The sequence below is a fragment of the Puma concolor genome, chromosome C2 (assembly GCF_028749965.1).
Source record: "Puma concolor isolate L17-30 chromosome C2, mPumCon1.1.hap2, whole genome shotgun sequence".
Classification (NCBI taxonomy): Eukaryota; Metazoa; Chordata; class Mammalia; order Carnivora; family Felidae; genus Puma; species Puma concolor.
Genome location: NC_141675.1, coordinates 159961462 through 159982016, shown reverse-complemented (window position 1 = coordinate 159982016; position 20555 = coordinate 159961462). Strand labels below are relative to the sequence as shown.

The window sequence follows — 20555 nt, the reverse complement described above, 5'->3', positions numbered from 1 at the left end:
TACTGCCTTCAAAGAGAATATATTTGGGTTTATGGATCTCCCCAAACTATTTTTAGGTTCTTTTTTATTTAAATAGAATGAAAGGCCAAGGGAGCAACTGCAGTTGTCAGAGGCAACAGGCACATCTGTGACTGAACGGCTCAAGCACCTGGAAAGGCTGATGCAGAGTTCAAGGGAGGAGGAAGTTGCCTCTGAGCTCCATCTCTCTGCACTGCTGGACATGGTGGACATTTGAGCTACGGGACCTGAGAGAGTGAGAGTCTCCCGAAGATTTTTGCCTTTACTCGAAATAATGTTCTTCTCAGATGTTTGATGCACTGTTGGAAATGTGATTATTAATCATGCAAATAAACCATTTGAGTGTCTAATGAGGCCATCCCAAGTTTTCAGAATGAAAGGCTCTTTTCTCCTGTGTAGTGTCTTTGATATTCTTAGGTTTCATCTCCTCACATTGTCACCCACCAACATAGGCTCTGAGGGAGTTTGCAGCTTACATTTCTGTGTGCATCATTCATTTCTAAGTTGCAATCACTGATGTGTCAGACATCAGTAACACAGGGACGAACAAGACACAGGAACCCTGCTCACCAGGCCCACCTAGCTCACATCCAAGAGAGCCAATGTTATATGTACATAGCAATCTGAAGGTGTGTGCAGGGCATATCTCTGCCCTGGAAGCAGAGGGGAGACCAGAGGATTATGTGGAGAAGACAGAATTCCGGGAGGGGAGTGCAGGGTGGAACTGGGCAGAATGTGACGTAACTGAGAGGTTATGGCACCTGGAGGTGTCAGTGTGGTAGTACTGCCAAGTGAGGGGGGATAGGCCAGACCACAGAGACCCTTGCTGCCTTATTCTGAGTGCTGTGGGAGTCAGTTGTTGGAAGATCTTAGAAGTGACTTGGTCACTTCTTTTAAAGATGGTATATGGGCAATTCTGGTCAGCAAGACAAGGCAGGAATCTCGAAAGGGGTGCTGAGCAGCCATCCATGTGAAAAAGGAAAGGTATAATCTTGAGTTTGTTAGCACTTGGTGTGGAAGAAGGATAAATTTGAGCCATCCACAGAAGGAGGTATTAATAAATTTGGTGATGCTGAGTATGACCACCAATCTGAAATTGGCACTCAGCATCTCCCTATTATAATCCTTTAGACTCTCCAAGAAGACTGTATCTTCTCATTCTCCTCAAACCTCCAGCATTCTTAGATGATGACCTTGCTTATGTCACTGAGAAAACAGAAGCACTAAGAACAGAACTTCTTATCCCACGACCACCAAATCTACCAGCCAATCCCCACTTCCTCAGAACAAAACTATTTACTTTTTTTAGGGATTTTTTCAGTGATTAATTTCATGTTCATCAATAAAGACCTTAAATAATGCTATTTCTTAATCTTGATTTTAGACATTATCTGTTGATTTCCCACAATGGAAGAGAACTTAGCTCTCCTAGACTATCCTCTCTGCAGCATACTTTATGCATGCCTAAATATCCACATTTCCTCTTCTACTAGTCTTCCAAACAGCTTGACAAAATGTGGGCTGAAGTGTGCATTCGGAGTTCAGTATGACTATTAATACTGTTGGCCATTGAGCCCAGTATTGGTTTATGATTACACTTCCTTTAGTTACGTTAAAATTAATAAAAGGAAACCTCATTTAAAATGGAGTCAGGGGGCCAGTAGGGGGAGCTCTAGTGCCCTACCAACTGAAGACCTATCAGGAAGAGGGACATCTTGCCAGGATACTACTTTACTGTCCCAACTGGAGGAAGGAAGGTTTCCTCCTGCCCAGGCCAGGCAATAGTCCGGCCAATGAGAGACTGCCACAGCTCAAGCAATGGGAGAAAGTTACAGCTCAGCTAATGAGAAGCCACAACACTTTCAGCACCCAGTTTACTACAGTTGATTTTGTTTACAATAGACCTGCCCAACTCCCTCTTTTCCTCTATAAGGCCATGTTCTGGTTTGTTCCTTGGAGTTATGGTTTTGCCTTAGCTTGCTTGTCTTGCGTTGTGGTTCTCTGAAATTCCCAAATAAACCCATTTTTGCTGGCAAGAATAACTGATGATTTTATTTTTAAGGTTAACAGGTCCAACTTTTCAGTTTTCCCTGGAGTTGGTTGCCTTTACTTGTTTTTCTGTTATCACTACTTCACCCAAAACTTTTTGTGCTAAGTGTAAAGTTCCTTCCAACACTGTGCTAGGCTCCACTTTCTTTTGGAGATGCCCCACTGGGAAACACCCATTTTTCTGCCACAGTGTGGACATGTCCTGGATTCTGAGTCCTAGATTTTCCTCTTCCTTTGTTTGCTTTCTCATTTTGATGGAGCCCATATTCTAGCAGCCTTCTGAGCTTTCCTATCTTGTCTTTATATCTACCCTTAAATTTGATTTATCATTTGAATGAAAACAGAATTTTATTTATTTTATCTTTTATTTTGAGAGCGAGACGGAGCTAGTGAGGGACAGAAAGAGAGAGAGAAGCGGGCCCATCTGGAGCAGGGCTCATGCTCACCTGGAGTGGGGCTTGAGCTCACAAACCGTGCGATCATGACGTGAGTCAGATGCTTAACAACAGAACCACCCAGGTGCCCTATTTTCTTTTATTATTTTTTTTACCTTTGAGAGAGACTGAGGATCTGAAGCAGGACCCACAGGGGCTCTGTGCTGACAGCAGAGCCCGATGTGGTGCTCAAACCCATGAACTGTGAGATCATGACCTAAGCTAAGTCGGATGCTCAACTGACTGACCTTCCCAGGTGCCCCTTATCTTTTAATTTTAATTAATTTCTTTATTAGAAAAAACGTACACACAAGTAGGGGAGAAGGGCAGGGGAGAGAATCCCAAGTAGGTTCCATGCTCAGTATGGGTCCTGATACAGGGCTCAATTCCACAACCCTGGGATCATGACCTGAGCTGAAATCAAGTCGGACACTTAACCGACTGAGCCACCCAGGCACCCTGGAAATAGAATTTTAGATTGGTAATCATTCTCCTGTTTTGGTTGTTACTGTTGCTGGAAGTTTTGCAAATCATCTGTTCCTAGTGTTCTTAAATTTCTCAAAAACATGCTTGATTGTGTTGGTCTCCCTCCTCTATTACCCACCCAATTTGTTGTGCTGAGCATTAGTGGTGCATTCCCCCCCCCCCCCCCAGTAGTTATTGCTGTGTAACAGACTACTCCAAACATATGTGGTAGCAAATGTGGGAAGGATTCAGCTGGGCAGCTTTCTCTAGGGATTGCTCACACAGTTGCAGTCACTTGAAGGCTTGATTAGACTGGCTGTCCAAGACAAGTTCACTCACATGGTTGGCAGGGGGCTCAGCTGGGCCTTTCAACCTGCGTGGCTAATCTGTGACTTCACTATGTGGCCATGGCAAGGTTGCCCAGGGTAGTCAGACTTCTTACATGGAATCTCAGGGGTCCAAGTACAAGTGCTCCAGTGAGCAAAATGCAACCCCAGCTTTGGAACTCGTGCAGGATAACTTTCACAGCAAGGTATTACAAGTGTTTGGGTACAGATTCAAGGGATGGGATGTAGATCCCACTTCTCATTGGGACGAGTGTTAAGACCATATTGTACAAGAGCATGTGAGATGGGAGGTGTTGCAGGAATCTTTAGAAAACAATATGCCATGCTTTCTCAGTCTGGAAAATTATCCGCCTATGTTGGAATTTTTTGAAATTATTTAATATATTCTTTTCCTCCATTATTTCCCTTTGCAACTCCTAATATTCAGATGTTTGACCACCTGGATTGATCCTCTAATTTTTTCTCCTCTATTTTTTATATCCTTATTTTTTATCCCACTATCCTAAAATTTCCCTATTTTAAATTGCTATTCTAGGGACTTAAAATCTGATGCCATATTTTTTATTCCTGAGAGTCTTTTTCCTTAATGTTTCTTATTTAGAGAATCCTGTTCATTCGTTTATTCAGTATATACTTTCGGAATATTTACTATCTGCTAAGCATTATTCCAGGTGCTGGGGATATGACAAACGTCAGCCCTCACAGGGCTTATATTTTAATGGAGAGATAGGCAGTAAACAAGATAAATATGCAAACTGTTTGGTCTGCTAATCAGTGGGAAGCACTGAGGAAAATAGTGTAGGGAGGGAAAGAGCATCAGGTGGTTCTGGTTTCATGGATGCAACATCCTACCTCTGTGAGGACATGTTTTTGTTCAAGTCCTCTTCCACACCTGGCATCCTCTCTATTTCTCAAAATTCCCTTTTTGGGTATGTTTTGTTGTCTTTCTTCATAGAGGCTTTCCTCAAATGTCTGGCTCACGTTGATGAAGGGCTCTAAGGAGCTTGTTGGAAGCTCTGTGTCAAGGGTTACAACCTGACAGCCGATTGGCTTCTCCACTTTAACAGTGGGTCCCAGCTGTCAATGTTTGCAGGTCTTTTTGGGGGGCCATTTGCTCCAAAGAAATCCTCTTCTTACCTCCTGAAGTCTTATGGCTGAATGGAAGGCGCAGGACCGGGCTCCTACATGAGTGTAGGACTTTCACTCAACCTTCCCCTGTCCCCCCCCCCCCCCCCACTTTCAGTAGACTTCAACTGTGTCTTTCCTGAGTTCACACCTGCTCTGACTCAACTGTTACAGGCTCCCATCCAGGTAGAGGAAGGGACCTATCATCATACTGCTTATTCAAAGGTCTTTTGATTTCTGCACCTTCCTTGGATTTGTTAGCAAAAATGGTCTCTTTCTTGATGGGTTCACTTCTACCTATGGGTTTCAGCTTTTTCTGGCTTGCTAGGTCAGTTATCACTTCTTACCTCACAACTTCTACAATTGTGTTGATCTCTCTAGTTTGCTGGTAACTTCTCTCCCGTTCTTTCACTTTTTTATCTTTTATTACTTTATGTAAATAGAGTTTGGATGGGAAATGGAAGTCAATGCCTGTGCTCAGTCTGACATGTTTAACTGGAAATTCCCCCCTTAAAAACAAAATAAAACTCTGCTGCCGGGCTCTTCTCTTCACATTTCCTAACATTGCTCTTATCAGTCACCAATAAGTTGTCTTGCAACATTTAGAATCATCAATTCTCAGACCCCATTTTACAATTCCTCTAAAACCTTTACGCAACCATGTCTTTGCCTGGCTTCCCTGACTCCACATTACCTTGGTTTTTCTCCTGTTTTTCTGGCTACTCCTTCTCTTCTGAACTGGAAACTATTCCTGCCCCAGGACTCACCCAGAAAATCTTCTTTGGAACACTCACTTTCTAGTTGATCTTGTCCAATCTCCTATTCTCAAACATCACCTAAAAATAGGTAACTCCTAAATTCCTTTCTCTAGCCTTGTCCTCTCTCCTGAACACAAGTCTACTCTAGTGTACTCACTTACATGTCTGATGAGCATCTGTCTTAACATGTTTCCAATCTAAGTTGAAATTTCCCCCAAAACCTTCTCTACTTTTGTAAACAACACCATCATATGCCCAGTTGTTCATGCCAAAAACTTTGGAGCCTTCTGTATCCAATTTATTAAATGAGTTGGAATTGGTAGGGTGCAAGTAGAGAGAAGTATTATTTTTTCTCATGACTGTCTCTAGAAAGTCTTACCTGTGAATTCTCAGATGGATTTTTACACTTTTTTTCTTCCAAGATATTTTTAAAAAATTGTTATTTTGCTCATAAAAATTCCAGTACAGTAAAATATCAAAACTCAAAGTGTGCTCCAACTGAAACTGCTTCTGTCCCTTGGCTTTGCCAGACTCAGGGTTTCAGATGTCCATACTGTAGGCTGGAGCCCTAATTCCCACTCTTTGTGTTTCCACGTGGAGGAACATCAGTGGAGAAAAACTGTTTTCTACTCCCAACGAAGTATGGATTGGTGAATTTGGGAGAATGGACAGGGTAAAGTATGCTCAGGCTCCTCTGAGTACACTTCGTGGGGTCCACAGGCTGGTGGTATCTTCTTCCGTGCACTTGGCTGCATGGTGCTCGGTGAGGCAGCTCTGTGGCCTGGAGGCTGCAGCTGCCCATCTGGTCAGGGGTTGAGGGAGATGTTTGTCTGATTTAGGGGTGGGTCAGTATTCCCCTCTTGATTGCAGATCTAAGGCATGTCTTCCAAACTACTTTGTATATGTGGAAGGCTGGTATTTTAATATCATCCTACTTGTGTGTCATCTTCACTAGTTTCTGAACGACGATTGGAAGAGGCAAGTGTCCTTTACTGACCGTCTAAAACCCCAATACTCATTCCATTAAAGGGAAGGTGTGTTTCTTCTTTTCCAAGGAGCCCCTCCCCCACCGCCTTCCCTCTGGCTTTCGGTGGTTCACACGTGGGGTGGAGGGGGCGGCGCGGGACCAGAGGGATGTCAGGGCTTCTGTCCGCAGAGGACCAAATGCTGGGGCGGCCTGTGGGTTCTTGAGGGGTTGCCTCTGGGCCCTGTGGCTCTAGTCCCTCCGGGTCAGCACCGTTTCCTCCATCAGATGCCCTCCACTCTCCCCGCAGCCCAGGTTTCTGCGGTGCACCCCTGAGGGCCAGGCTGCCCCCACCCCAGCTGTCCCTTTCAAGCTCGGTTACTCTGTGTCTCCACCTTTATCTCCCTTCCCTTTACTGTCAAGCCCTTTCACCTTTAAGTTATCCTGGGCACTCCCTGACTCGGGGCACCCCTGTGAGTAGCCGAGGCTGTCCCCGAGCGTCACCTGACGCCCCCGCTTGGCCCTCCCGGCCCCTGGGCCCGGGGTGGGGGGCGGGGGCGGTGGAGGGGGGGCGGAGGCTCGCCTCACCAGGCCCATCCCCATCAGGGCAGCTCGGGGGCTCAGCCTCCTCCGGGTCCCTACCACCTCCCTCCTCCGCCGAGGAGGCTTCCCACCTCATCGCCTGGAGGCCCAACCTCGAGGCTTCCGTCTTCCCCTCAAGCACTCACCTCCAGCTAGCCGGCCTCTCCCTCAAGGGCAGGAGCTCTTCCCTGCCTGTGACCTCAGCCTGAGCCTCTCTCCCAGATCGCTCCCGCCAGTCCGCCCTCCTCCGGCGCACCGGGACCCTCCCCACGGGGCTCTAAGCCTCAGGCACTCCTCCTCACGCTCCACGCAGCTCGCCACCTGGAGCTCCGGACCTGACTGCAGGCCCCGCCCCGCCCCGCCCAGGCCACGCCCTCATCGCGCTGGGGCGTCTGGCTCTCCACCACTGAGGCGGCCGGGCGCGCCCTGGGCCCACCCTCGCGGCGTTCTGATTGGCTGCACGGACATCGGCCCACCGCGCTCCACACGTCGCCCGAGGCGCGAGTCTATGTATTGAGCGCGCGCGGACCCGCGCCGGGGCGCGGGTAGGGGACGTCGCGGCCGCCTTCATGACGGAGGGCACGTGAGTCTCTGCTTCCCGGGACCCCTGCGCGGCCCTAGCACGCCCGCTGGACGAGGCCGGGACCCCCGAGAAGGGAGGGAGCGGTCCGGAGCGCGGCCGAGGGGCCGCGGGGGCGTGGGGCTTCGGGGAGAAATCCGGCGGCGGGGGCGTAGTGGCCCAGCTGGCGCGGAGAGTTCTCATTTTGTGAGCTGAGGAAAACGGTGGCCTGTCTGTGGGCTGCCGGAAGGGACGGCCGCGGCCTCCGGGCTCCGACTTGGGAAGAAGGGGCAGGACGGCCTCTCACCGGAGCGCGACCATTTTCAGGTGTCTGCGTCGTAGAGGGGGCCCCTATCGCACCGAGCCCGCCACCGACCTCAGCCGCTGGCGCCTCCGAAATGAGAGGGGAAGGCAGACGTGGACGTATTTCCAGGAGGGGGAGGATCCTGGCCGTGGGCAGACCCGGCTGGAGGCGCACTCGCTGGGACTGGACCCGGTAGGTGCCCGCGCCGGGCGCCGCGGGCAGGTGGGCGGAAGCCGGTGCGCAGCCCCTGCCTTAGCGGGGAGCGCCGGGCCCGGCGGGGGTGGGGCGTGCGGACCAAGATGTCCCCTAAAGGTGGGCCGGGCTCCTCTGCTTCAGTCCCTTTAGCACCAAGTGACGCGGAGGAAACCGCTGTCCTTTTGAGAAACACGTTTTTGATCCAGGAAATTGCATGTGAGCGATTCGGCTGGTGGAAGGAGTGTGCGGCGCCGGGCGGTGGGGCTTCTCCCTGGGGCCCTGTCTGCCGCTGCCACCTGCCGTGCCGTTCAGTCCAGTCCCGTCCCGTTGGCGGCCCTTCCCGAGAGAGGCTGGGGGAGGGGGGCAGTCCCGGGGCAGCACTGCACCCCTCCCGCGCGCCTGGACATCTGTCTTATTGATTTAAGACGTTCCAGAGAAGTTATGAAGAAATTTGAAAATAGTGACTGGAAAGCAGGAGAACGTAGAACCTTCCTTTTGCCTCTTGAGGTGGCAGTGCTTTCCAAGAGTTGTAGACTTTTGATCCGAACAGTTGAAACTTGGAAAGTAATTTTGGCCTGGCTGTAGGTGCTGAGGGTTCCTCTGGCCTGGCCACAGACCCCTCATCTCTCCTCTCTTTTGTCTTCTGCAGACCGGTTACTTTAAGGACTTGCCCAAAGCCTGCACAGCCCACGAAGGGGCTCTGAATGGGATGACATTTTATGTGGGGCTGCAGGCTGAGGATGGGCACTGGGCAGGTGATTATGGCGGCCCACTCTTCCTCCTGCCAGGTAGGTGGGTGCTGCCCCAGCTTGTGGGTGAGGCCGTCCTGGGGTCCTGGTCAGGCCTGGTTCAGGCCCTTGGTGAATGAAGCGTGTGAATGAGTAAACAGGTGAAAACCCAGGAGCTTACTTGGAAGATGTCTCTGGAGGGTTGCCTTGTGCCTGTGTTGTCCTGGTGTTGGTGCTGGGGAATGGGAGTGCCATCCCCAGTGTTCACTGCCAGCCCAGTGTTTCCGTAAGGGAAGCAAGGGGTACTCTTGTGGGGACAGAGGAGGAGTGGCTCTTGAGTCCCAGTACAGAGTGGTAGGGACACTCCAAGGGGGAGGACCTAGCCTATGTAAAGGTGCTAGCTAGAGTGGGCAGGTGAAGGGTGGGACCTTTTTAATTTTTTTTAAGTTTATTTTTAATCTCTACACCCAACGTGGGGCTCGAACTTACAACCCCTGGATCAGGAGTTGTGTGCTCTACCAACTGAGCCAGCCAGGTGCCCTGATGGGTGGGATCTTTAAGGCTTCTTTGGGCAGGTGGGGGGAGGCCAGACAGCTTGGGTGTGTGAACTTGACCTTGAAGGGGTGACTGAGGGAACCAGGGCAGGGAAACTGCAGGTTCAGTTGGTTGAGTCCTAGGAGGATTGCACTTAGGCCTCCTGGGTACTGAACTGGTTTGGCTAGGTAAGGCCATTGTGTTCTGAGAGTGTTTCACTGAAGAAATACTTGGCCATGTAATGTGAGAAATCTCCTTTGAACTTATGTAGAAGAGCTCTTTTCTCCTAGTGGGAGGAGCATTGGGAATCCATTGTGTTCTTGTCTCTCCTGGGCTGTACGTCATTATATCTTCTTATCCAGGAACCCACGGGCATGTCCTTAGGGGCAAGTCAAGGACCTTTTTCTTCCCTTGGCCCCACTAGGAGCCTGTTGAGACTATTCCAGAGGTTTTCGTAGGGAAGTAGTGGCACATGATCCCACTGGTCTGCTTTGATCCTGGGCAGAGTGACAGGACTTCACTGTGTCTCAGCCACCTCATCTGTGACATGAAGATGATGAGAATCAGGTTAGGTCATACACGTACAAAACCAGGCACGCAGGGAGCTCTTGGTCCTGCGTTATTTTAGGCTTGCTGCTGCAGCTCTGGGCTCATCCAGCTGGGGCTTCTGCTCTGTGCAGGCTGCAGGTTGGGGCTTTTCCTGGGCTTCCCCTTTTTGGACTCTGGATAGACCTTCTTCCTCAGGTTGATGCTGTTCTGTTCAGAAGTACCATTCCAGCGTTCTTCCGTGGCTGAGTGAGCTTTGGTCCTTCCTTTATCTGCTTTAATTTGGAAAATGCTCCTGGTTGGGGGGGGGGGGGGCGATTCTGTATAGACAGTTCCTGACTGAGTGTGGTTCATGTGGCATTGACTATTCCCAGGGGTCTTTATGGGGAAGCAATGACATGGCACTGGCTTGCTGTGACCCTGGGTAAGGTGACAGGACTTCACTGTGCCTTGGCTGCCTCATATGTGATATGGGGAGTTGGATTCAGTCATACATATACATATATGCATCGCTGTGGTGAGCCCTGATTCTAGGGTCCAACCCCCTGGGTTCCCGCCCCAATCCCACCACTTGGGCCCCCTGCCTCAGTTTCCTTGCCTGTAAGATGAGGGAGACACTGGTTCTGTTTTTTGCCCACGTATGTTTCTTTGTCTTGACAGCATTGTAACTGATGAAAAGAGATGGGCTTGATTTGGGATGACTTTTTTCTGTGAACCTCTGTAGCATCTCCAGACCTAGCTGTCCCTTCTTCCAGGCTGTGTCTGTGTGTGGCCATGTCTTCCAGGGCTTCTGATGCCTCTGATCTAGAGCCAGGCATGTATCTCATGGTGCATTTTGGCTAAGGCCTACCCTAAGACACCTCTCCCCTTGCAGGGCGCTACAGCATGTGACTGATGGAGCCAATGCTGGGGGAGATAAGAGTGGGGTTGAAGATGGCCTGGGAGCACCATGTTGAGGAGGGCTAGGCTGGGTAATGTTTATTGTCCTTCTCCCACATTTGCAAAGTGACATATGCTAGTAAAAAACGTATAGGGGTGCCTGGGTGGCTCAGTCAGTTGAGCATCTGACTCCTGATTTCAACTCAGGTCATGATCCAGGGTCGTGGGATCAAGCTCTGCATCCGGCTCTGCACTGAGGTTGGAGGCTGCTTAAGATTCTCTCTTCCTCTGCCCCCTCCCCCTCTTGACTCTCTCTCTCTCTCTCTCTCTCTCTCTCTAAAAAAAAAAAAAAAAAAAAAAAATTCCTACGTGTGGTTGAAAAAAAACCAAACATATAAAACAGAGAAACATAAGCAATAAATATTCTGTCCAGGGGTGACCCATTTGGTATTTCTTTTCCAGCAGGTATGGACAGTATTGCAGGACCCTGAACTTGGCTGGGTGGGCTCTGCACACCCTATGTAAGGAGTGTCCTGTGTTGTGGCTGCTCCCCGGGCCCTCACTCCCAAAGTCCCTCATGAGGCCAGGAGGAATAGCCTTTTCTGGCTTGTTTCCGTGCAAAGGAGACCCAGCTCCCTGTTGGGTTGAGAGGAAAGGGGCCTAGGCTTGGCAGTACTGAGTGTTCCTCCTCCCAGTAAAGGAACGTCCTTTCTGCCACACAGGTCTCTTGATCACATGCTATGTGGCGCAAATCCATCTGCCAGCCGGATATAAAGAAGAGATAGTGCGGTACCTGCGGTCAGTGCAGCTCCCTGATGGCGGCTGGGGCCTGTGAGTCATTTTGTTACTGCACACATGTGCTTACTTGTGCACACATGTTCATATGTAGGAGATATACCTGTCAAGGGTGGGGTGACTGGCTCTGGACCTGGGTGGGTCGGGGGGAGAACCTAGGAGGAGGGAGGTTGGCTGGATGCTGTGTGCTGAACTCTGGTTTCCCAAGGGTCTTACAATAGGTGGCTACTTGCTTTCTGGGCGTTGGTTTCATAGCTTATGTTGTACCTGGACTTTATGACTGGTTGAGAGGCTCTTGAGACCCACACCCCACAGAAAGCCACCTGGCTGTTATTGCTAAGGCAAAAGGAAATTGTTCTGGGCCCTGGGATGGCAGCAGGTGGAACCAGGGGGGCCAGGTAACCCTCCCCAGGTCTCAGTGTGCCTTTCTGACACTTAGCACACTCTGGGAGCATGGTCTTGCCTCAGGATGGTCAGCTGCCTGCCCACCTTGGTCATGGGCTCTGCTGCCCTTTGTTCTACACCCAGAGATGGGGTTCTTTCTGGCGGGCTGAATCCACACCACAGGGATTCTCCATTACAATTCTTGAAGGACAGCCCAGCCTCTCTTCATCCTTTGACAGAGTTGTGGGCCTCAAGCTTAAGGCCTTGGCTCTCGGGCCTGCAGGTCCCAGGGCATCTTGGTGGATGTTGAAATCTCACTAGTCCCCTTGGACAGGCACAGGGTCTTGGCCTTACCTGCCATGTTGCCTCTGATGCTTGTTCTGTGTGCTGTAGTGACAAAGGAGCCTTAGTTGGATTTGCACCCTGGGATTGGTCATGTTGATTCAGGCATGGGAAGTAAGCCGAAGAGGCAGGCAAGTCCTGCACAGGCACTTTTGGAACTGTTCAATTATGGGAGGCACGTGAATTCTTACTGGAAAATTGCTGTTCTGTGTTTTATTATGTTGTCATGTTGTATCAGTGTAAGGTAATTTAGTATTTTTGATTTTCTGAGGAAATTTTGCTGAAAACCTTGCTTAATTCCTTACAAGTAATGAAACATGGCATTCTCTCACTCTGTCCTTTGCTCCCCTAGGCACATGGAGGACAAGTCCACAGTGTTTGGGACTGCACTCAACTATGTATCTCTGAGAATTCTGGGTGTTGGCCCTGACGATCCTGACTTGGTACGAGCCCGGAACATTCTTCACAAGAAAGGTACCCCTGGCACAGCGTGCATTGGGTTAAGAGTCCATATCACCTGGGCATAATGAGCTCTAGCAAATGAGAACTAGAAAGATCAGCCTCCATTTGAAATCCTGGGTGAAATATGTGAAAAGGGATCCATCAAAGCAGAAAGAGATGGACACATTCCAACCTCACTGGTATTGTTTCAAAAGGGAATTAAGATAAGTACATAATCCCGTTTGTCTCACACAATGGCAAAGACTCAGCCAGTAGTCCACCAGTGTGCTGCTGGCAGGGCTATATTTTGGAGTGGCTTTTCTGGAGGCAGCTGGCTCTGCTCAGCCCCACAGTCACCCTCCCACACACCCCGTGGGGCTTCCAGCAGCTGGCGCCTCTCCCTCCCTCCCCTCTGGACTCTGAAGGTGACAGATTATAGCTCTGGGGGGCGTCTTGGTTCCTGCTGCTCTACAGGTTGGGCAAGGTCTCTCCCATTTGTGTGTCACAGACGTTCCATGATATGCCTGTCCTCCTCGCTCTCGGTGCTCACACAGAGGCCTCCCGTCAGCTCCTTGAGGCCCCTTCCTACCTTGGGCCCTGTATGTGGTACTTCCTCTGCCTAGAGCCTCCTGACCCACTCCCACCCTGCTGCCCGGGAACTTCTACTTAGCCTTCATCCATCACTGTGGTTGTCACTTCTGTGGGAGCCCTTCCTGACCCACCAGGCTAGATTAAGCCTCTTGGTGGACATTCTAATAGATCCTGCGTTCTTCACAGGTTTTGTTCTGATGGTGAACTCGTCGTTAGCCTCAAGGCTGCTTTCTGGTTCCTTGCGTGGTGAAGGAGTTTCCTAGTAGCTTTGTGGGTGTTTGACTTTACACACCTGGGTTTGGGGTGAGGCCTTGTTGGGAAGCATGTCCTGGACAGTGTTTCTGTGCCTAGGCCTGGTGCTTCTGGAAGTGGCCCCAATTTGGTGTCTTGAGTGTCTCTGAACGCCATGTTGGGGCGTGGACATATCTGCCAAGTAGGGACTCCCAGATGAGGAACAGTTAGGTATGGTCCCCCGAAGAGAGAAAGCTGAGTGTATGCTCACTTCCCCTCATCACCTTCTCTAGGCCTGAGGCTGCTGCGTGCATCTGGGCCCCTCGCCTGCCCAGGTAGCTGCCTTCCTGCAGGTGGAGGCTATGAATGTCTCTCTTGGGGCTGGACACACTTATTCTGGGGAAGCAGCTGGTTCCACTCAGCAACTGTGCTGTTGGGTGGTTCTGAGCAGCTCTGGAACCTGCTGCTCATCTGGGGTTGGAGGATCCTTAGCACTGTCTTCAGTTCATGTGAGAAGAGGCACACGTGATTTCTGAGGAGCTAATCTTCATAGTAAGAGGCAGATGATCTGGGCCTTTTCTCTTCTGCAGGTGGTGCTGTGGCCATCCCCTCCTGGGGGAAGTTCTGGTTGGCTGTCCTGAATGTTTATAGCTGGGAAGGCCTCAACACTCTGTTCCCGGAGATGTGGTATGTTTGTCCTTCTGAGGTTGATGTGTGGCTGGGTTGCCAGTGCCTTGCTGAGTTGTGTGACGGGCCCTGGATCGCTTGCTGCCTGTTCCCCAGATGAAGAGGCAGTCCACTCTGTGGAGTGAGGCTGTGTTAGGCTCCTGGTGGAGGCCTGCTTGGCTGAATCCTGCAGACAGATGGAAGGGGTTCCCACTTGGGCAGGACGGAGGGAGGTACCGTGGGGGTGGGCCATGTGGCAGGTGGGTGGGGCCCTGCAGGGCTGGGAGAACCAGTGCTGTCCTGTGTCTTGTTAGGGATGTTTTGAGCATCTGTAGAAGTGGAGACAAGAAGGCAGTAGGCTATGCAGCCCTTGCCAGCCTCAGCACTGGAGTGTGCTGTGCTGTTTGTTCTGTTCCCTTAGCTTTCTGCTGGTGAATGTGAAAGTTAATCCCAGACATCATACTTTATCTGTGAACACTTCAGTGTGTATCTTTAAAAGAGAAGAATTTCCATGTTACAACAGAACCACAATGCTTTTTAAATACTCAGTAAAATCGGGGCACCTGGGTGGCTCAGTAGGTTGATTATCTGACTCTTGATTTCAGCTCAAGTCGTGATCTCACTGTTCAGTTTGTGAGATTGAGCCCCATGTCAGGCTCGGCGCTGATAGCACGGAGCCTACTTGGAGTTCTTGCTCTCTCTCCCTCTCTGTCTCTCTCTCTCCTATCCCTGTCCCTCCCCTGCTCGTGCACATGCCCTCCTCCTCTCTCTAAATAAATAAATAAATAAATAAATAAATAAATAGATATTTAGTCAAATCAACACTAATGTGATACTTCTAATCAATGATATTCACATTTTGTGAATATCTACTGAAAGCTATGGGCGTCTTTCCAGAGAACATTCACGTGTGTGTAGATCCCCCAGAGTCCCCGTCAGGAGGTGAGCCCCCTGCTAGAGCCCCTGCTGGCTCCTGGGAGCACACCAGTGATGTTGCAGCCCCCCAGAAAGCTATCAGGGAGGTTGGAGGGCTTCTGTGTTAGATGACTTTGGTAGAGGAGAGGCATCGGGTGAAAGATCCTGATGGAAGTGCTGAGGACCAAGCCTTTGCAGCCTTGAGGGGCAGTGAGGAGGCAGTGGGAGGGGGTCTGTTACCCAAGGCCTACACTTGGGAGGAGTCCGGGAGGCATTCTGGGGCTATCCCAATGGTGCTCACTGGCTGCCTGCTGGCTGCACCCTGGACCTGCCTGGTGTGTAAGGAATGGGCAGAGTGCCAGGAGGGTGTGTGGGTGTCAGAGCACTGTTTGTTGTCTGTGTCCCTACATGGTGGATCTGGCAGTCAGTGCTAGGCTGTGAGGGCACTGCCAGTCTTTCCTGGAGTGGTTTTGAAGGGATGGGTAGAAGATGAAAGGAATGTGTGCAGGAGGGGGACCAGAGATCCTGGACCACCAGCTACAGAGAGATTGTAAAATACCTCCCTTTAAAGTGAGTAGACAAGCCCTTGAGGGTGAGGGAAGTGGCCTGAGGACAGGGTTGGGAGAGGCGGGAGCCTGCCCAGCTCGTGACTGGCATGCCCATGCCTCTCACACATGAGAATAGGAGGCTTGAAGGGAAAGCGTGGGGAAAATACTCTGGGTACCCACCTACGTGGGAAGCTGGTGGAACTGTGTATGCTGAGGTCAGGCTAACTGGGCAAAAACGTGTTGGTGGTGATAACTCTCCAAGCCTCAGTCCTTGGGAAGATGTGCCAGTTCTAAAGGTTTTAGGTAAACTTTTTATTTTGGAACAGTTTTCAATTTCCAAAGAAGTTGCAAAGATAGTCCAGAATGTTCCTGTAGACTCTTCACCCTGTTTCTGTTATTAACAGTTTATATTACTGTGGTACCTTTGTCCCAGCTGAACCCACAGACAGTCCTGAAAGTTTAAGAGTCAAGTCTCCTGGTTTTAGGATGTGCCCAGCTGAACTGAGGAGTGGTTGCCACTCTTGCAGACTATGCTCCTCGGCACCCCATAGGAACGTGGCTGTGACATGCCGACTTGGGCTGAGCATAGCCATCTACCCCGACTCCACCCTTGGAAGGGCCTGGGCTGTACTGGTGGTGATGGCGGGGCCAGATCTCCTGCTGACATGCCGTCTCCCCAGGCTGTTTCCTGACTGGATGCCTGCACATCCCTCCACACTCTGGTGCCACTGCCGACAGGTCTATCTGCCCATGAGCTACTGCTATGCCATCCGGCTGAGCGCTAAGGAGGACCCACTGGTCCAGAGCCTCCGTCAGGTAAGAATTCCTGGGCAGGGACCCCAGGTGAGGGGTTACCCTTGAGTCCCGACTGTACACCCCTGCTTGCCGGAGACCCTGCAGGGCTGAGTTCTATGAAGTGGGGGTGAATCCTGCACCTCCCCATATCATAAGTGACTTCCCAAAAGGGCTTGCACGGTGGGATGGCCTCAGGGCACCTGTGAGCAGAGTCCTGGCCTGCGCTGTGTCTTGGGGAAGGAGGTACTGAGATGGGGCTAGGGGTGCAGATGTTCCTTGGGCGTGCCCTCGGGAAGGGAGTGGGCAGAGGAGGGTGCTGAGGTGCTGCTGCCCCCCAGGAGCTCTACGTGGAGGACTACGCTAGCATCGACTGGCCGGCGCAGAGGAACAACGTGTGCCCTGATGATCTGTACACGCCGCACAGCTGGCTGCTCCGTGTGGTGTACGGTGGGTGCTTTCTGAGGGGCTGGTGGGCCTCCTACACCTAAAATGATGCTGACTCTCCTCCTCTTCCTCACCGCCTGTCGTTTGGGTCCTGTGGTGACCAGGGCTACCGTGTGCGCCACGTGTCCAGTAGGCCTGCCCTATCTTCACCTCTGGTGCAAGCCTGTGGCTGGGGCTCCTGGACAAGAGGATTGGAGGCTGCAGGCCTGGAGGGCCCGCTTGTTCCTTCCTTAGGGGAGAAGGGGCAGGACCCTGTGGGGCCCAGCTCAGACCCATCTTCCTGCGAGAACCCTGGTGGCTTGGGGGCCAGCATGGGGTGCCGCGTGTGAGTCATGTTCCCTTGATCACATGTCGTCTTGCTCACGTCTTCTGTGCTGAGCCCTGGGGTGGGAGCTGGGTCTTTGCCCCAGTCAGTGCTGAGATGCACCCGGGCTGGAGTTCCACTCGGGGGAGTGGCCCCTGAACATGGCATCAGGGACAGGGCAGGGTGCCATACCAGGATGTCCAGGAGGGTCATGGGGAAGGCCCCAGGTGCTGCCCTGTGCTGACACCCTTGACTCCCCGCAGTGTTACTCAACCTGTACGAGGGCCACCACAGCACCAGCTTGCGGGAGCGGGCCATCCAGAAGCTGTACGAGCACATCGTGGCCGATGACTGCTTCTCCAAGTACATTAGCATTGGCCCGGTCAGTGATCCCACTGCTGGGTGTCTGGGCCTGGGGTGGGCACCCAACTGCAGCCCATGTGGGGGGAGGAGCTGGGGCAGAAGACTGTCTCGAGGCCAGTCTCTGGAGCTGGGAGTGGGGGTCTTCCCGGAGGTGAGGCCTCCCACGAGAGCCTGGCAGAGAGAACCCCCGTCTGTCCCCTGTGTCTTGCACTTAGTACTCCCTTCCCTTCCTGTCACCTGGTGAGTGTGTAGTGCTGCTCCTGGGGCTGCCTCTCAAGATCTCTCTGGCTGCTGGGAGGGATGCTTGGCCTCTCTTGAGTGTCTTCCCTAGAACTCATTTTCTGCCCTTGTCCTGTGGGGTTTGGAGTGCCGGGGCTCTCGGGTTCCAGTCCTGGTTCCTGCCACGCCTGGTGACTTGGAGCTCTCTTCTCCGAGCCTCCAGGCTCCTGACCTGGCTTTGCGTCGTGAGGCTGTGGAGCTTGACAGAGGCCGGGTGTGGACACGCATGCAGAGGCGGGTGTATCCCAGCCGGTGCAGGGTTGGGGGGCTGCCTTACGGCCGTGGGGTGACAGCTGCGGGGGACGTTGTTGTTTTGGGCCCCTGGTGGGCCGTGCCGCGGCCTCTCTGGGGAAGTCCAGTTGGTGTTGCATCCCGCGGCTCCGCTCTGCAGCCTGCTCCCTGGTGTTCTGTGGGGCCTCTTGACAGCCTGGTGGGTTGTCCTGCCTCGACGGAGCAGTGGAGCAGTGAGTCGTGTTCCCTTAACAGCAGTGTGATTTTCATGGGCTTTCGGCTCAGCACTGAGTAAAGCATGGCTGACCTACATGAGAACAGCACTTAACTGCTTATGAGAAGCCAGAGTCAGAGGTTTGGGCCTTTAGAACGTTCTGTCCAGGGATGCCTGCCTGCCTCAGTCAGTTGAGCATCTAACTTCAGCTCAGGTCATGATCTCATGGTTCGTGAGTTTGAGCCCCGCATTGGGCTCTGTGCTGTCAGTGTGGAGCCTGCTTTGGATGCTCTGTCCCCTTCTCTCTCTGCCCTTCCCCGAAGCTCGCGCACACGCTTTCTCTCGTTCTCATTCTCAAAAATAAACATTAAAAAAATGTATCAAGGGGCGCCTGGGTGGCTCAGTCGGTTAAGTGTCCGACTTCGGCTCAGGTCATGATCTCGTGGTTCACAAGTTCGAGCCCTGCGTTGGGCTCTGTGCTGACAGCTCGGAGCCTGGAGCCTGCTTCCGATTCTGTGTTTCCCTCTCTTTCTGACCCTTCCCCCATTCATGCTCTGTCTCTCTCTGTCTCAAAAATAAATAAACGTTAAAAAAAAAATTAAAAAAAAAAGTATCAAATCATTTCTTAAAAAAAAAACAAAAAACCCAACATTCTGTTGTGAGCAAGCAGTCCATGCCACACAGGTCTTGTCTCTCTGTCTCTACCCTGCCCCTCCTGCCATCCTGTTCTGCGTCTCTGAGTTATTCAAGGCACACCCTGCATGCCCACGTGGGGGACCCCCAGCCCTCATGGCGGTTGTGCTTGCTCGCCAGTTGCCTCGGCTCACGTTGTTTCTCACAGGATGCTCTGTCTTCTGTCTATGCACGTGCCCCAGGCCGTTTCCATCTCCCTTTCTGGCGGCACAACTTGGCTAGGTCTCTGGCTCTCGGGGCTTGGTGAGCAGTGAGTTGCTCCGCTTAGAGTCGAGGGCCTTGTCTGGCCCGGAGCGAGGCTGTGCTGGGGGCCCAGTGTTTGGGCTGTGGTCCTCATGCTTGGGAGCCACTACAGGTCTGGAGCAAGGTCCTGACTCAGCTGTGTCTCCTGCAGATCTCAAAAACCATCAACATGCTTGTGCGCTGGTACGTGGATGGGCCAGACTCCTCTGCCTTCCAGGAGCACATCTCCAGGATTCCTGATTACCTCTGGTGAGTGCAGCTGGAAGGGCCTGTGGCTGGTCAGCATCACACTTGGTCCCTAACGCACATGGCTGAGAGCCAAGGGCAGATGTGCGTGGGGGCCTCCCCAGCACAGTGGCAGGCGTGGAGATCACGTATGTGTATAGTGACATTTGGAACCAGGAATTTCAGGGGTTGTGTGGAAGATGGTGAGGGTTATCTCTGAGTTGAAAGATTTGTTATGTGGCAAGAACTTCTGGTGGTTTGGGAAGGTAGAGCTAGGAAGCCTGGGAGTGCATGGGGCAGGTTCTGGTGAATGTCAGAAAGGCCTCGCCAACAAGAGTAATGGGTCAGTCACTGATTGCAGTTGGGACCATGGTGGGTGGGTCTGCCAGGTGGGTCTGCTGCCAGCAGTGGGGTGAGCCGGGCTCTGGGTGGCCGCCTGACTTCAGCTCTTTGCCCTCTGCTTCCTGACCTGGGCTTTTCTTGTCCTCACAGGCTGGGTCTCGATGGCATGAAAATGCAGGTAAAGGCTATAAAGCCATGGCCGTTTGCTTCCTTTTCAACCATTCCTGCTCTTTAGGTTTGTTAAGATTCAGTAAGTCCTCACAGTGAGTTCTGGCAGCACGTGCTGAGCGGCCGCTGGTATCCCAAGTCCTGAGTCTGAGGGGGACAGCCGGGGTGCTTCCTGGGCGTGTGCCGTGTGACAGCGATGCCGACAGGCCCCAAAGGCTGCGGGAAGGCTGAGAGTCTGCAACTCCCCCATGGGAGGTGGGCGTCAGGCAGGAAGGAGGGGAGCCTGTGCTTCATGCCCCCAGCCTCGTGTCCTCGCACCCCCGGCTGAGATGTGCTCCCCTGTGGCCCTTCTCTGTGTCCGCTGCTCTGCTTTTTGTGCCATTTATCATAAATGGTGTTCTGCCACCACCTCCCTCCCTGGCTCATTTCCTGTGTGTGACCCTGGGGGTGGAGGTGTCTGGTCACACTGTGGCTAGGGCTGACCTGAGAGCGGTCAGCCTGGGAACCGTTGCATCACCCTGTGGGAGTTTTGGTGACAATGTGTACTGTCACCCATCTGGCTAAGTGTGGAAACACAGAGCCTCTGGCAGTGTTCTTGGGTCAGATAGGCCACTGGCCCTTGGGACAGATACACATGGACCCAGCACTGCCCAGTACAGAGCTCGCCTCGGCGTCCTTGCCTTACTCCCAGCTCCCTGACTCTTACATGCCAAGTGGAGGCAGGTCACAAACCCCTGTGTGGGCTCTCCATCCCCTCTGACTCCTTGAGCACCCCAGCTTATTTGTTCTTGCAAAATCACACTGCTTTTGCCTTATGGGGTTGATGACAGTCCCTAGTTTGGTTTTGTGGCAGG

General features: G+C 52.2%; 2 protein-coding genes across 10 annotated transcripts in view; both read left to right on the top strand.

Annotated features, from left to right (window-relative positions):
• The window catches only part of MCM3AP (minichromosome maintenance complex component 3 associated protein), a 55946-nt gene extending 55564 nt beyond the window's left edge, over positions 1–382 (top strand). For 3 of the 4 annotated variants that reach the window (XM_086676217.1, XM_025913453.2, XM_086676216.1), the window contains exon 29: positions 77–382. In XM_086676217.1, the coding sequence (XP_086532343.1) occupies positions 77–235 (159 nt within the window). In that variant the 3' untranslated portion in view covers positions 236–382. Of the gene's footprint in view, positions 1–56 lie in introns of all 4 variants that reach the window. The other variant, XM_086676218.1, reaches the window with a different exon arrangement.
• A 6803-nt stretch (positions 383–7185) lies between these two features.
• LSS (lanosterol synthase) overlaps positions 7186–20555 on the top strand; it is a 46132-nt gene continuing 32762 nt past the window's right edge. For 4 of the 6 annotated variants that reach the window (XR_015240531.1, XM_086676202.1, XM_086676201.1 and 1 more), the window contains exons 1-11: positions 7186–7325; positions 7629–7797; positions 8450–8588; positions 11210–11318; positions 12361–12482; positions 13862–13958; positions 16081–16216; positions 16534–16642; positions 17207–17325; positions 19118–19215; positions 19684–19711. Coding sequence is in view for 5 of the 6 variants with exons in the window: in XM_086676202.1 (XP_086532328.1) it covers positions 7312–7325; positions 7629–7797; positions 8450–8588; positions 11210–11318; positions 12361–12482; positions 13862–13958; positions 16081–16216; positions 16534–16642; positions 17207–17325; positions 19118–19215; positions 19684–19711 (1140 nt within the window). In the remaining variant the exon portion in view is untranslated. Of the gene's footprint in view, positions 7326–7628; positions 7798–8449; positions 8589–8627; positions 9858–10482; positions 10580–11209; positions 11319–12360; positions 12483–13861; positions 13959–16080; positions 16217–16533; positions 16643–17206; positions 17326–19117; positions 19216–19683; positions 19712–20555 lie in introns of those variants that run through there. The other 2 variants (XM_086676203.1, XM_086676204.1) reach the window with 2 other exon arrangements.